Consider the following 16,283-nt stretch of genomic DNA (forward strand, 5'->3'; position numbering starts at 1 on the left):
GCTAAGTTATGTGGGTGTCTCAATAAGTATTCATTTATACAGGTTTCACATATGAGAACAATCACTGCATCTGTATAAGATTCAGATCATCCTTGAAACTCTTGGATTATTTCACAACTGTTAATCTTTCAGTGAGCACATTTTCACACAGAAACAGATGTCCCAACAACATCCCAGTACAAAAATAACACTTGAGTGATGTTGTCTGAAATTCAAAGAATTTCTAATGTACTTGACATCATCCACACCCCTTGGTAAGAACACTGCCCTGTAATCACTCCCAGCTGATCACAAGATGGTAATGTTGGAGAGGTTCAAGTGCCAGGAAGGCAGAATTTGAGTTCATATAATACATTTTACATGCTTAAGATGCACCAAAATACTTCACAGCCAATACATTACTTCTGAAGTGTAGTCACTGTTATATAGGCTAATTTACACATTGAGGAGACACAAAGAAACAGAGTTAGTCTATTTTAGAGGTGTTGGTTGAGGAATAAATATTGGCCACGTCAACAGGAGAACTTTCTGCTCTTCTTCACATACCAAGAGATATTTTACACCAACCTGAACAGGCGGACAGGGCCTTAGTTTTAACGTTCATTGGAGTACTACGACCTTAGCGTCTTATTTGACCCTGCATCCTCTCCATCACCAAGATCACCTACTTTTACCTCCATAACACTGCCCATCTCCATCCCTGCCAGCTCATTTGCTTCTGAAACACTCACCCATGCCTTTGTTATCTATATACGTGACTATTCCGATGCTCTCCTGGGCAGCCTTCCACCGTGCACCCTCTAAACTTGAGCACATCCAAAACTCTGCTACACTTAACCTAACTCAAACCTGTATTCTTAAACTTGGCATGAGATAATTTGACCAAATGCAAAAATTGACCAAATTTTACCAGCATGCTTCACAAGGCCAAAATACCTTTTCAAAGTAAAAGCTGCTGAATGTTTCAAGCTGCCTTTCATAGATAAGAGGCCTAAGGACCATTAAGAAAAACTAAAAACAATCATACTTCAAGGCTGTGTTAAGTCTTTTAGTTAACCTTGCCTAATTAAGATGCTTGCCGAAATGCATAAGTTAATTAGTGTGCATCATAAATAACTGATAACAGGCAAATACGAACAATAAAGCCTTTGAAAGTCGAGGGTGTTGTGGAACTGGCCGTGGGAAACAGAAAAAGATAAGGAAAGCAGCCCTGAACATGCTGTACATGCAGAGGCTATCGCAGGCAATGGAAGGTGAAAGGTAACTCAAGACAGGCTTTTACCCCATTGTTTTAGACAAAGAACTCGACCTATTATTGGACTTTTTGTGTTAAGAACATTTATAGTATGAGGCAGAACGGTGGACTCAGGAAGTGATGAGTGTGGGGGAAAAAAAAAAATCAGACTAAGGGAAGATGCTGAGGTCTCAACTGTAACTGTGTGGGGGACAGACTGGGTGCAGTGCAGCTGGGATGACAACCATGAGCTGCTGAGGGAAAATCCCGAAACCTACAAAGGAAAATGGGGCGACATTATGATCTGAAATTGTTGAACTCAATGTTGAGTCCAGAAGGCAGTAGAGTGCCTAATCAAAAGATGAGGTGCTGTTCCTCGAGCTTACATTGAGCCTCTTTGGAACACTGGAGGAGGCAGAGGACAGAAATTATGTTTGCTAAGATGTCTGGTAGAAATTCAATTTGAACTGTTCAAAACACTTTAATAGGACTACAGTTCTTTTTTATTTGCTATTGCTTTATGCAGCTTAAATTAAAAGGTGCCTGGTCTCACTAAATGTTTGGAAAAACAAACATCAGAAATTAAAAATTGGTTTGAAAGGAAAGGATAAATTAATCTATAATGGAATAAAAGAGAATTGGGAAAGACTCTGTCCCCTTTTCTACTACTAAAGATTGCAAGGTTGCAGTGTTGTCTCTTTAAAACACTGGTGTGAATGTTTAGAGCCCACAAGTGGTGGGAAGTTCCTCTCTCTTTAACCCTTTGGTTATGAATGTTGAAGGTTTTATTTAACCATGAATGCTAACTTTTTCTTTAGCTTTATTATAGTAATTTGGAAAGGCATCAGAAGAACAGGAAAAATTATGCAATTTATCTTTTTGTAAACATGTTATTCTGTTCTGTGTTTAGTTAATAAATGTTGGTCTGAATTAAATCGGAATTAAGATTAGCTAACCTGTCAGGTTGTGAAAACCCAACTTTCATTGTGGTCACCACGAAATTCTGGTTATTATGCTAAATTACGTGAGAGGCTTTAGCGCAGGATTTGAGGCTTCCACATATAAAAATTGAGAGTTTTGAATTTCTTAAATGCTTAATGATTTGAATTGGAATTTGGGACATTTGGGGTGATTCTGGTTGTTTAATCACCATGGTTGTACTAGAAAATATTGAGTTGGAAAGGTCGTTAAAAAAAAATTGCTAAAAAATTTGGAAACAACTGGAGTTAAATCTGAAATGCAGTCTTCTCCTGTAGATTTTCATGGAAAATTCCAGCTGAAATGTTTAATCAGCGTTTTTGCTCTCTGATGCTGATGAACCTCTCCACTTGTAGCATTTTCTGATTTTTTTTTCTCTATATGGGCCAGTTTGATTTCATTCCTCATTAAAGTCTCTGTGAAGGGACTATCACTTTTATTCTGAAAATACAAGTTGAGGACCTAAAAGGAGACCAAACAGACAAGTATGAAAAGATAAGTCCTGGAAGGCAATTGTTCTATTTCAGAAAGCCAGCTGAAGGACAGAACTGGAGCCAATCGTTATACACTTTTTTCGTTATTTATATTACACATCACAAGCATACAACTCCTATCCCCAACAACCACAATTTCAGTCTGTATCTATTTATAGGGGGCTCAAGTGAATGCCTAGATAATGCCCACCACCTGTATATAATTAAACACAATTAGCAGCAAAAGGAGGAAAAACGGATATATAAAATTCTGAAATGTGCTCAAATCAACAGGATAGAAAGAACTACAAAGTCCGGGACAGCAAGACCAAGAAAGTGATGAGGTGCAAAGAGGGAACGTGACAGGAATCTAAAAAAGGACAAATACAAACCATTCAAGAATATTGGGAGCAAGAAAAGGGCCTAGAGAAAGTTTGACCATGGGGAGGTGGTGACTGAGGATTAAAGAGGGACTAAAAGCCAACAAATCCCCTGATGGCCTACATCCTAGGCTTTTAAAAGTGGGGCTGCAGGGATAGTAGACCTTTACATGGTCGATCTCCGACACTTCCCCTACTAATATTTATTATAAGCCCACAGACTCCGACGGCTCCTTTGTTCACATTCTGTTTCCTTTAAGGACTCCATCCCATTCGCCCAGTTTCTCTGTCTCCAATGCATCTGTTCTGCTGATGCAACCTTCCACAACATCGCTTCTGATATGTCTTCTTTTTCCTCAACCGAGGATTCCCCCCCACTGTGGTTGACGGAGCCCTCAACTGTGTACGACCCATTTCCCACACTTCTGTCCACACCTCTTCCCCTTCCTCCCAGAACCATGACAGGGTTTCCCTGACCTCACTTTCCACCCCACCAGCCTCCACATCCAAAGGATCATTCTCCGCCATTTCTGCCACCTCCAGCATGATGCCATCACCAAACACATTTTCCCCTCCCCGGCTGGTCAGCATTCCGAAGGGATCACTCCCTTTGTTCCAACCTGGTCCACTCCTCCATTACCCAGACTCCTAGTCCCCTTCCCATGCAATTGCAGGAGGTGTGATACCTGCCCTTTTTACCTCCTCTCTCTCACCATCCAAGGCCCCAAACACTGCTTCCAGGTGAAGCAGCGACTTACTTTTACTTCCTTCAATTTATTCTACTGTATTCGCTGCGCACAATGCGATTGCCTCTACATTGGGGAGACCAAACAGAACCCCGAGCTTCCGGTTGCTTGCCATTTCAACTCACCACTCTGCTCTCATGCCCACATTTCTGCCCTTGGCCTGACATCAATAACAGAGAAAATGCTAGAATCTGTCATTAGGTATGTGATCACAGGGCACATAAAAAATTATATGATTAGGCAGAGTTGACATGGATTTATGAAAGGGAAATCCTGCATAGCAAACCTGTTGGCAATTTCTGAGGTTGTACCTAGCAGGATAGGTAAGGGGGAAACCAGTGGATGTCGTGTATTTAGATTTTCAAAAAGCATTCAATAAGGTGCCACACAAGAACTTATGAGGGTGTTGGAATCAATGATTTCAAAAGGAAATTGGATGGGCACTTGAGAGAAATAAACTTGCAGGACTACAGGTATAGAGCGGGGGAATGGGACCGACTGGATTGCTCTAGAGAGGCAACAGGACTCGATGAGCTGAATGGCTTCCTTCTGTGCCACCATGACGCTATGAGAATGCTTTTCTTTGAAATTGATAATGCTAAAGATTTTTGTTTTCAATTCCCAAGGACAAAAATTTGTGCAAGTTTAAAAAGGTACGAACACTTGGGAACAGTTGAAAAGTGTTTGGTTTGTTTTCAATCTGAAATTGTTTTTGTGAAGTGATGCAACTGCATGCATGAGAATATTTTGCTCTGCCTTCTTGCAAACAATCAGAGAAGTAAACCTTTCCGCTGACAGCTGTTTTTCTCAGGGGAGCGGCTCTAGCAAATGTGGCAATATTAAAGCTTTGGTTCAATATCTAAAAACAAAAAGACATATCCAACAGCACTAAAACAACTAACTATAATCTGGAAACATTCTCCAAAATAAAAGCAAATAAACCCTTTTTTCTGTTTGTCTCTCACTCTTGGTTATCCTCTTCCATTCACAACCAGTATTTTCATTAGATAGTCCATGTTGAAAATCTAAGTCACATCTCATTAGCAAAGAACCAGTGATATCCTGTTTCAAATCATACACTTTTTACGCCCCTAAGACTAACACTGTTTCTTCCGCCAGCCCTACCTGCCCGATGTGGAATTCTCGTGTCCTTTCTTACCTTAGTTTCCTGAAGGTCCCCAATTTTGATTTTAATAGCAGCGATGGCAGTCCTACAGAGAATCATGGCTTCATCATTACCTTTCACCTATCAAATTAAAGACACATGGTTGTGATCAGTTCCTGGGACACTTCGCATGGGTGGCTTTTAGTTATTTCCAAGGCAGTTTTACTCCAGGCTGGTTTTCTATTGAGAAATCAAGTTAGTATATGCGCATGCTCTGTATCTTTAAAGATGTATATAACTAAAAGTGCTGACAGGAAGGTCATTCATGTTATTTCTGTCACTCCTACAGTTTAGTTTTGCGCTAGAGGTTTGCACACTTACCATTATATTTAACCTCAGTATTACAGATAGGTAGTGCAAAGTGGAAGTTTTCTTCACTTCTAGAATCCTAGTTTGGAACCCTGCAGAGACATCCTCCTATTCCCACCCTGAGATGTCCACTCGACCCGCTTCCCAAAATTCACCCACCCATCTGCTCCCTTCCTACTGGATCTCTTAACAGATCTCTTTTCCTGCTGGTTTGTCGTTCCACATCCACCCATCCCATTCCCAACACTCTTCCACACCTCATGGGCTCTGGGACAATTGTCCACTTTTGTCTTCAGTGCTGGTTCTACCAGTTTTCCAGCAGAAATCTAGAAACCAGCACCCGACCCACTCCCTCTCCCCGTACAACTGCATCCAAACCTGACCCACTCCTGGTCCCCGTGCAATCACACCCAAACCTGACCCACTCTTGGTCCCCGTGCAATCACACCCAAACCTGACCCACTCCTGGTCCCCGTGCAATCACACCCAAATCTGAAACACTGCCGGTTTCTGTGGAACTGCACCCAAACCTGACCCACTCCCAGTCCCCCTGAAGCCATATCAAAACCTGACCCACTCTCAGTACCTGTGGAACCTTACGCAAACTTGACCCACTCCCAGTTTGTGATGAACCTTACCTAACCCGATTCACTCCTCGCCCCCATGGAAAAGGATCAAACATGAAAAAGCATTATCTGGTTCTGTTAGCCTGCAACACATCAGCAGATTCTGAAAGTTTCAAATGAAAGTACAAGGAATGAAAGTGCACAGTATAAATTGGATATTTAAGTACTGAAGCTGTTTAATACCCTGCCTTTTGCACCTTACCTTCTCCCATGTCTTCTCTAGTAGATTCAAAGCCATTTGAGCATCTGAGGAAGGAACACAAAGATACCAAAGTCAAGATACAAATCTCCAGTTTGCAGGGTGGGCACTAATCAAGCCTTTAATTAGTCTCCTATCACTTTAACTCTCCATTCCACTGTGATGGCATTTTACACAAAACCATTGGACATGATTATTATGCGATAACTCATTTAACAAACTAATGAGAGAAGCGCCTGAAAGATTTTTTTTAGATGAAGATCATCTGTCACCACCTACCCATCGCTGGTAATTCAGGGCCCTACCACACCACAATCTTACTTCCCTCCCGAGAAGTGCTGGGTTTCGCTGATATGCAGTTGCCAGCAGTCTTCATAAGGGAAAGTATTCAAGACAGGAAGCGTGGAAAGGCTTCTCAATTGTGAGCTGAGACCGATCTCGATCTCATCCGCAGTCAACACACGGTGTCAGCCGTGGCTCAATCGTAAACCTTTCGCTTGTGGCTCAGAGTCATGAGTTCAAGCCCCACTCCAGAGACTTGACCACATAATCCAGGCTAAGACTCCAGTGTGGTACCAACGGAATGCTGCAATGTCTGAGGTGCCATCTTTCAAATAAATCATTAAACCGAGACCCTGTCTGCCCTCTTAGGTGAACGATCCCACATCACTATCTTGACGAGAAGTGGTTTCCTGGTTCATAATTATCCTTCAACCGACATCACTAAAATAGATTATCTGGGTCATTTTCGCAATGCTACTTGTGGGAGCTTGCTGTGCACAAACTGGCTGCAGCATTTCCTATAGTACAAAATGACTTCATTTTAAAAGTATCTCATTGGCTGTAAAATGTTTGGGAGATCCAGAGATTGTGAAAGGTGCTATATAAATGCAAGTTCTTTCATTCTTTCAACTTCCACAGACTTGCATTTTCAAGCAGGGGTCAATGGATTACACTGAGAAGTAGGAATTCAGGATAGCTTCACCCTTCACCCCCTTTGTCTTGGCGATCAAAAACAGATTGTTGCAACTCAACAGCTGTCACAGCTCAGGTGAGCCAATGGCACAGATCAGTGACTAAATCTTCTGCTGCACATGGCTCAGTATAGAACCTGAAAGCCTATTAACTCACCAAACCATCTGGTTATCCCCTGGTGAACGAGTTTTTGCTGTGTACAGAATTTAATGCACTTTCAATAATGAATAATCGCCCAATCCTACTGCCTTGTCAGCAGCTGGTCTGTGCTGAGCTAACCAATCTCAGCTGGAATTCTACTACTGCTCTTAGAACTTCTGGGTCGAGCAGAAGGGCTGCAGAAGGAAAAAATATAAATATACTTGCAGGGTTTCCCAGGTCCAACTATTACGAATTGATCCTGCTAGATAGCTTGAGTCTTCATGTACAAACTATGAGGGACCGAGATAGAGTAGACAGAAAGGACCTGTTTCCCCTAGCAGAGAGGTCAATTACCAGGGGACACAGATTTAAGGTGATTGGTGGAAGGATTAGAGGGGACATGAGGAAAAACCTTTTCACCCAGAGGGTGGTGGGTGTCTGGAATTAACTGCCAGGATTGGTGGTGGAGGCAGAAACCCTCAACTCATTTAAAAGGTACCTGGAGCTGCACCTGAAGTGCTGTAACCTGCAAGGCTATGGACCAGGTGCTGGAAGGTGGGATTGGACGGCTAGTTTTTTTCAGCTGGCACAGACATGATGGGCTGAATGGCCTCCTTCTGTGCTGTAACTTTTCTGTGATTCTATGTGATGCCTTACATGATTATCAGCTTGTTCGCTGTCAAGGTTCACATGAACAGAGGTACTGGAGTGCAGCGAGCAGCCGTAGCACAAAAAGCGAGCAGCAGTCAGCTCCTTCAGAAAAGCAAAGGGATAAAGTAAAGGTCCTGTCATAAACATCCACTGGCTTATTTTCCCAACTGTTATTGTGTCAACAGGAGCACCTAAGGCACCAGTCTGGCAACGCCTCAATTTTAAAATTCTCATCTTTGTTTTCAAATCTCATCCATGGTCTTGCCCCTCCCCATCTCTAACACCCTACAACTCTCAGATATTGGTGCTGCTCCAATTCTGGCATCTTGAGCATCCCAGATTTTAATCCACCATTGGCAGCAATGCCTTCAGCTGTCTAGGCTCTGAACTCGAATTCCCTCCTTGAACCGCTCCACTTCTCTAGTTCCTTTAAAAAGGTCCTTAAAACCTACTTCTTTGACCCTTTTTGTCATTTATCCTAAGATTTATTTGGCTGGGTGTCAACATTTATTTGATAACACTCTTATGAAGTGCCTTGGGACATTTTTCTATAGCGCCATATAAATTCAAGTTGCTGTTGTATTAGGTTCACCCTTGTGAGCATAATTTTATGTGAGGTTAAATCCTAACGGGAACCAGCGAATTGAGTGAGTTAAGACACTGGATTTTAACCTCTAGAACCTAGTTCCAAGTTCATACAGTCTTAAAAGATGGAAGATTCCACTGTCTGTTGGCTATGAAATGAGATGGCATCCAGTACATAGTCGACATAGCCCTACAGCAAAACCTATACGACACTAATTCACAATCTTTAATTGACGGCTTATCAGAATGATAGATAAATATCACATCAGTACAGTAGGGGGCATTCAGTGAGGCTGAGGCTTGTTATTAATGCAGAGCAGAAGCAGCTTTATGCTGCATCTGGCCATGCTGTAACTGACCTGAGAGTACTCAGTGCTGACACTGACTGCCTGAAATGGGATCTATTCCTGAGCACGAACGTTGCTGCACTTCACAAACTCAAAAATATTTTGTTTTAAATGAAAATGAACAGTACTGCCATAAAATATTAACCCTGGCCATTAAAATTCAGTCTCTTGTACAGTGCTGTTGAATCAGAATCACTGACTAGACAACAGTGTGGTTGCAGAGTAACTGTTTCAGCCACATACACTGATTTTAGTCAAAAACACCTTACATACATACTCATACAATACAGGTAATGTACATCACATGTTATATTTACAAACTCTACTACCATCCAGTAACCAAGGAAATAAAGCACTCACAATGAAAAAAAATGTCCCATTCTGCTTTTCATCTTACCACGTTACAACAAACAGGATGGTTAAAGTTCACAGCCTCAAGATATGGGGTCGATCATTTAAAACTGAGATGGAGAAATTTATTCACAGAGAATTCCAAAAGATTCACAATCCTCAATCTCAGAGGGCTATGATTGCTCCGTCAATGAGTATATTCAATGCTGGGAAAGACAGATTTTTGATCTCTTAGGGAATCAAGGTCTATGTGGAGCAGGTGGGAAAGTGGAGTTGGGATAGAAGACCAGCCACAATCGTATCAAATGGCAGAGCAGGCTTGAGGGGCCAAAGGTCTACTCCTGCTCCTATTTCTTATGTTCACATTTGTATACTGTGTGCATCAGTATTGAGAAATGACCAACAGTGTATGTTACTCATCTTTTTAACTCACTGATCAGAAATGCAATTAGTCACAGTTGGTTAGTAGCAGTGTATTGAACAGTGCTCCAGACGTGGCAGTAGCTTTTACTGTGAGGGGTCTGACTCAAACAGTGAACTGCATACAAGACAGATAATATAGCGAAATTAATGCATAAAGCCTTCATACGTTTAACAGATATTCCTAGTCCCGAATGCAAAACTAATCTGAATTTTTTTTTTTAAGAAACATAGTATATATTTATATTTTATAGTTTAACATCTTCCAGCTGCCGTACCATCATTCTCCCAGTATATTAAAATCATTGCATAAACTAATGCCTGTTAATCTTACTTGGGGCCAAGGTGGCGGTGTACCCTCTCAGCCTATTGCAGCAAACAGCAAAAAAAAAACATTGTGTTCCCTCCAAATTTGTTAATTCAGGATAGTTACATTATGATTTAAAATCTGTAAAATGTGGGGTGCAAACACAGAAATGTGGGCTTAATATGGTAAAATACAAACTGACAGGACAAATAGATACAGCGAAATGGAGTTCAGAAACATACCACTCATTTGTCGAACCACACGTAGAATAATTTCCACCAGGGACAACGGGTTTATTCTGTGTGAGAGAACACATTCATCCCAGTGTTAGTGCTATAATAGTGACCCTTCTATACCCAATTTCAGAGTAGATTGAAATAAAATCTTTGGACTGGCCACCAACCCTGCCCATTTTGCTAAATGTTTGCACTCAGGTGAAGGGCAGCTCTCAAGTATGCATCCACTGACAGCATTGACTATTTGCAGGTCATCTGCAGTGGAGAAAGCTGCATATGCTTCTGGGAATTTGATTTGTTTTGGGATGTGGGCAACATCCTTATTAAATGTAGGAGCATGATTAAGGAGTTTGCAGTTGATACAAAAATTGGCCATGTTGTTGATAGGAAGAAAGCTGTAAACTGCAGAAGATATCAATGGGCTGGTCAGGTGGGCAGAAAATGGCAAATGGAATCCAATCCAGAAAAGTGTAAGGCATTGCATTAGGGAAAGACAAACAAAGCAAAGGAATACACAATAAGTGGTAAGATTCTGAGAAGTATAGAGGACCTTGCACTGCATGTCCACAGATCTCTGAAGGTAGCAGTATAGGTAGAAAAGGTGGTCAAGAAGGCATACTGGGTACTTTCCTTCACTGGCTGAAGCACAGAATGTAAGAGCGGAGAGGTTATGCTGGAACGGTATAAAACACTAGTTAAACCACAGGTAGAGTACTGTCCTCAGTACCTTGCTCTACGGCAGCGAGGCCTGGACAACGTATGCCAGCCAAGAGCGACGTCTCAATTCATTCCATCTTCGCTGCCTTCGGAGAATACTTGGCATCAGGTGGCAGGACTATATCTCCAACACAGAAGTCCTTGAAGCGGCCAACATCCCCAGCTTATACACACTACTGAGTCAGCGGCGCTTGAGATGGCTTGGCCATGTGAGCCGCATGGAAGATGGCAGGATCCCCAAAGACACATTGTACAGCGAGCTCGCCACTGGTATCAGACCCACCGGCCGTCCATGTCTCCGTTATAAAGACGTCTGCAAATGCGACATGAAATCGTGTGACATTGATCACAAGTCGTGGGAGTCAGTTGCCAGCATTCGCCAGAGCTGGCGGGCAGCCATAAAGACAGGGCTAAATTGTGGCGAGTCGAAGAGACTTAGTAGTTGGCAGGAAAAAAGACAGAGGCGCAAGGGGAGAGCCAACTGTGCAACAGCCCCAACAAACAAATTTCTCTGCAGCACCTGTGGAAGAGCCTGTCACTCCAGAATTGGCCTTTATAGCCACTCCAGGCGCTGCTTCACAAACCACTGACCACCTCCAGGCGCGTATCCATTGTCTCTCGAGATAAGGAGGCCCAAAAGAAAGAAAGAAAGAAAGAAAGAGAGTACTGTGTACAGTTCTGGTCACCGGAGTAGAGGAATGATGTGATCACACTAGAGAGGATACAGGGGAGATTTATGAGAATGTTGCCTGGAATGGAGAATTTTAGCTATGAGGAAAGATGGTTGTTTTCTCTGGAACAGAGGAGGCTGCAGGGAAATTTAACTGAGGTGTAAAAAATTATGAAAGGCCCAGAAAGAGTGGATAGGAAGGACCTATTACCCTTAGCAGAGAAGTCAATAACCAGGGGCACAGATTTAAAGTAATTGGGAGGATTTTCCACTCTGTGTGGTGGGGGTTTGGAACACTTTGCAAGAAAGGATGGTAGAGGCAGAAATCTTTACCATATTTAAAAACCACTAAGATATGTACTTGAGGTGCTGTAACCTACAGGACTACGGACCAAGAGCTGGAAGGTGGGATTAGGCTGGGTCGCTCTTTTTGGCTGGCACAGACACAATGGGACAACTTGCCTCCTTCTGTGCTGTAAATCTTATATTTCTATTGCTGCCCATCCCTATTTGCCCCAAGGGCATTAAGAGTCAACCACGCCATATGGTACTGGAGTCACTTATAGGTCAGGCTGGGTAGGGGTGGCAGGTTCCATTCCCTCAAGGACATGAATGAACAATTGTCGTTTTACAACAATCCAACAACTTAATGGTCATTTCATCTTGAAGGGACAATTATAATCAGTCAGGACAAAATGAAGTGCTCCAATGTCAGACAAAAGCAGTAGCTGCATAGGATATCATTACTTCTAAGCTCCTTCCTCCCTCACCCCCAAGTCACAGACCATCCTGATATAGAAATATCTTGCCATCCATCCATCATTGTTAGGTCAAAATCCTGGAACTCCATACCCAATAGCACTGTGGAAGCACCTTCACCACACAGACTACAGCGGTTCAAGGTGGCAGCTCACCACCACCTTCTAAAGGGAAACTAGGGACAAGCAATAAATACCAGTCTTGCTTGCAATGCGAAAGTGAATTTAAAAAAACACTTGAGAGTCAAAGAGATATGACGCTGGGAATCTATTCAAAATATTTTTTTTATTCTTTCATAGGATGTGGCCGTCACTGCCAAAGCCAGGATTTGTTGCCCTTCCCTAATTGCCCTTGACAACTGTGTGGCTTGCTCGGCCACTTCAGAGGGCAGTTAAGAGTCAACCACATTGCTGTGGGTCTGGAGTCACATGCAGGCCAGACCAGGTAAGGATGGCAGATTTCTTTCCCTAAAGGATATTAGAGAACCAGATAGGTTCTTAGTGACAATCAATGATAGTTTTATGGCACCATTATTGATACTAGTTTTCAATTCAGATTTTTTTTATTAATTAATTGAGTTTAAATTTCACCATGGCGGGATCTGAATTCGTGTTCCCGGGGCATTAGCCTGGGTCACTGGACTACTAGTTCAATGACAGTACCACTTACATAGTAAACCAGGGTGAATATTACAGGCCAGAGTGTGCAAACACCCATCCGCCATTGACACTTTGCAGTCACCAGAGTCCCATTAATCCCCATCAATGCTTCTAGCCAGTAGAGCAGACTCCAACAGTCTAAACTCAGCTCATTTTTAGAAACCTTAGAAAAACAGATCACCTTCCAGACCTGGCTGAATCAGACTTGTCTGCAATCATGTCCCAGGCCTGCATTAGTCATCTTGCCAAATGCTTACCTGTGCTCAAAGTCACTTATGAAGTTTTCATACAACTGCAAAAGAATAGAAAAAGGTAGCATTTTATTTGGAGCCTACACGTCTGGTATGAATAAATGTTACCGTTCTGTCAGCAGGCTTGTCACAGCTGGCCATGTTTGTACAGTCACTGTTTTTATTCTGAATTACTAAATGTCAATGGTGCAAGGCAGAAGGTATTTCTAATAACCAAGGGCCGATGAAAACACAAATGAAGTGAAGTTGTTTTTTTAATATTCAAACCTGGTTCTACCAACAGGAAATGCTCATATCAAAACTAATAGCCTCCTATAAAAGACATCATTAACAACTTGCATTTATATTATGTCTTTAACACGGAAAAATATTCCAAGGTGCTTCACAGGAATGTCATCAAACAAAATTGGACACCAAGCCACAGGAGATTATCAGGACAGATGACCAAATCCTGAGATGGGTAGGTTTTAAGGATCATCTTAAAGTTGGAGAGAGGGGTAGAAAGAGAAGGAAATCCAGAGCTTAGGGCCTTGGCATCTGAGGGTACGGCCGCCAATGCCGGAGCAATTAAAATAAGGGCTGCACAAGAGACTAGAAGTGGGGCCTCAAAGAGAACCTCGAAGGCTTGGAGAGCTGCAGGTGATTACAGAGATAGGGAGGCACAAGGCCATAGAAGGATTTGAAAACAAGAATGAGAATTTTAAAATTGACATGTTGCTTGACCGGACGCCAACATAGGGCAGCAAGCGTAGGGCTGATGGGTGAACAAGACTTGGGGTGAGTTAATATATGGGCAGCAGAGCTTGGATGATGTTGGAAGATGGGAGACTGGCCAGGCGAGCACTGGAATATTCTAGAGGTAATAAAGACATGGACAAGGGTTTCTGTAGCAGATAAGTTGAGGCAGGGTCAGATCAGAGAGACATTAGAGGTGAAAGCAGACAGTCTTGCTGGGGAGGCGGTGGCGTACTGGTATTGTCACTGGACTAGTAACCCAGAGACCCAGGTATTGCTCTGGGGACATGCAGAAGGTGGAATTTGAATTCAATTAATAAATCTGGAATTTAAAGCTGGTCTAATGATGGCCATGAAACCATTGTCGATTGTTGTAAAAACCCATCTGGTTCATTAATGTCCTTTAGGGAAGGAAATCTACTGTCCTTACCTGGTCTGGCCTACATGTGACTCCAGATCCACAGCAATGTGGTTGACTCTTACATGCCCTCGAAATGGCTTAGCAAGCCACTCAGTTCAAGGGCAATTAGGGATGGGTAATAAATGCTGGCCTGGCCTGCGATGCCCACATCCCATGAAAGAATAAAAAAAAAGTCTTGGTGATGGAGTGGATACGTGGCCAAAAGCTCATCTCGGGGTCAAACACAACATCAAGGTCGCGAATGATCTAGCTCAGTTTCAGACAGTTACTAGGAGATGGGATGGAACTGGTGGCCAGGGAATTGAGGTTATGACGGGGACCAAAGACAATGACTTTAGGCTTCCAGATATTTAGTTGGATGAGCAGAAATGTCCTCCAATACTGGATGTCTGACAAGCAGCAGGATAAAAGACTGACTGTGACAGTCAAATATCTTCCAATTATGTTTTGCGACTGCAGATACATAACTGCCACTCCATTTCAGAAGAGGACAGCAAAATCCCTGCCCATACTCCGCCAACCCCCAAACAACAATCATGTTAATGAAACATCTAACTTTAAGTGCCCCTTTGAAGGTTAGCCTAAAGTACTGATAATCCTTCAAATATCTCTCCTACCTGTAACAGATTATCTCCAGATGGGAAACATGGAATCAGTGTGAACTCCAGCAGTTCCACTGTGAGCTGATGCCAGAGCCTGGAGTGAAAACAGAGAAAGGAAAGGGTTAATTTTTTAAGGAAGCAGCATATTACACAATACTGTGCTCATATGGGGCCGGGGTGGGGGGTGGTGGGGAGTGGGCCATAGTGGCCGGGGTAAGTGGGGAGGGAGCCAGAGGGGCTGGGGGGAGTGGGGAGGGAGGAAAGGGCCGGGGGGGGGGGGGGGGGGGGGGGTGCGGCGAAGAGGAGAAAACTGGGGGGGCGATATGGGCTGATGGCACCGAGGGGGGGGTGGTGGTGGGGGGGGGAGGTTGATGGGACCGTAGTGGAGGGGGGAGGTGGCGGATGGGACCGAGGGGGGGGGGGAGGGGGAGGTGGCGGATGGGACCGAGGGGGGGGGGGAGGGGGAGGTGGCGGATGGGACCGAGGGGGGGGGGGAGGGGGAGGTGGCGGATGGGACCGAGGGGGGGGGGGGAGGGGGGGGAGAGGTGGCGGATGGGACCGAGGGGGGGGAGGGGGGGGGAGAGGTGGCGGATGGGACCGAGGGGGGGGGGAAAGAGGTGGCGGATGGGACCGAGGTGGGGGGGGGGGGAAAAGAGGTGGCGGATGGGACCGAGGGGGTGTGGGGTTGATGGGACCGGAGTGGAGGGGGGGAGTTGGCGGATGGGACCGGGGGGAGGTGGCGGATGGGACCGAGGGGGGGGGAGGTGGCGGATGGGACCGAGGGGGGGGGGGGGGAGTTGGCGGATGGGACCGGGGGGGGGGGGGGGGAGGTGGCGGATGGGACCGAGGGGGGGGGGAGGTGGCGGATGGGACCGAGGGGGGGGGGGAGGGGGGGGGGGGAGAGGTGGCGGATGGGACCGAGGGGGGGGAGGGGGGGGAGAGGTGGCGGATGGGACCGAGGGGGGGGGGGGGGGGGGAAGAGGTGGCGGATGGGACCGAGGGGGGGGGGGGGGGAAAGAGGTGGCGGATGGGACCGAGGGGGTGTGGGGTTGATGGGACCGGAGTGGAGGGGGGGAGTTGGCGGATGGGACCGGGGGGAGGTGGCGGATGGGACCGAGGGGGGGGGGGAGGTGGCGGATGGGACCGAGGGGGGGGGGGAGGTGGCGGATGGGACCGAGGGTGGGGGGGGGGAGGTGGCGGATGGGACCGAGGGGGGGGGGGGGGGGGGGGGGGAGGTGGCGGATGGGACCGAGGGGGGAGGGGGGGGAGGTGGGGTTGATGGGACCGGAGTGGAGGGGGGGGGAGGTGGCGGATGGGACCGAGGGGGGGGGGGAGGTGGCGGATGG

The 16,283-nt window shown here is 45.0% G+C and overlaps 1 protein-coding gene across 2 annotated transcripts in view; it reads right to left on the bottom strand.

Moving 5' to 3' along the window:
- Positions 1-16,283, bottom strand: part of LOC137384057 (26S proteasome non-ATPase regulatory subunit 13-like) — a 42,999-nt gene that overhangs the window by 25,299 nt on the left and 1,417 nt on the right. For both annotated transcript variants that reach the window (XM_068057620.1, XM_068057619.1), the window contains exons 2-6: positions 14,953-15,031; positions 13,186-13,220; positions 10,130-10,185; positions 6,114-6,157; positions 4,971-5,057 (exon numbers count right to left, since the gene is read on the bottom strand). In XM_068057620.1, coding sequence (XP_067913721.1) covers positions 4,971-5,057; positions 6,114-6,157; positions 10,130-10,185; positions 13,186-13,220; positions 14,953-15,031 — 301 coding nt within the window. The remainder of the gene's footprint in view (positions 1-4,970; positions 5,058-6,113; positions 6,158-10,129; positions 10,186-13,185; positions 13,221-14,952; positions 15,032-16,283) is intronic.

This window comes from Heterodontus francisci, chromosome 25, assembly GCF_036365525.1.
Source record: "Heterodontus francisci isolate sHetFra1 chromosome 25, sHetFra1.hap1, whole genome shotgun sequence".
Classification (NCBI taxonomy): domain Eukaryota; kingdom Metazoa; phylum Chordata; class Chondrichthyes; order Heterodontiformes; family Heterodontidae; genus Heterodontus; species Heterodontus francisci.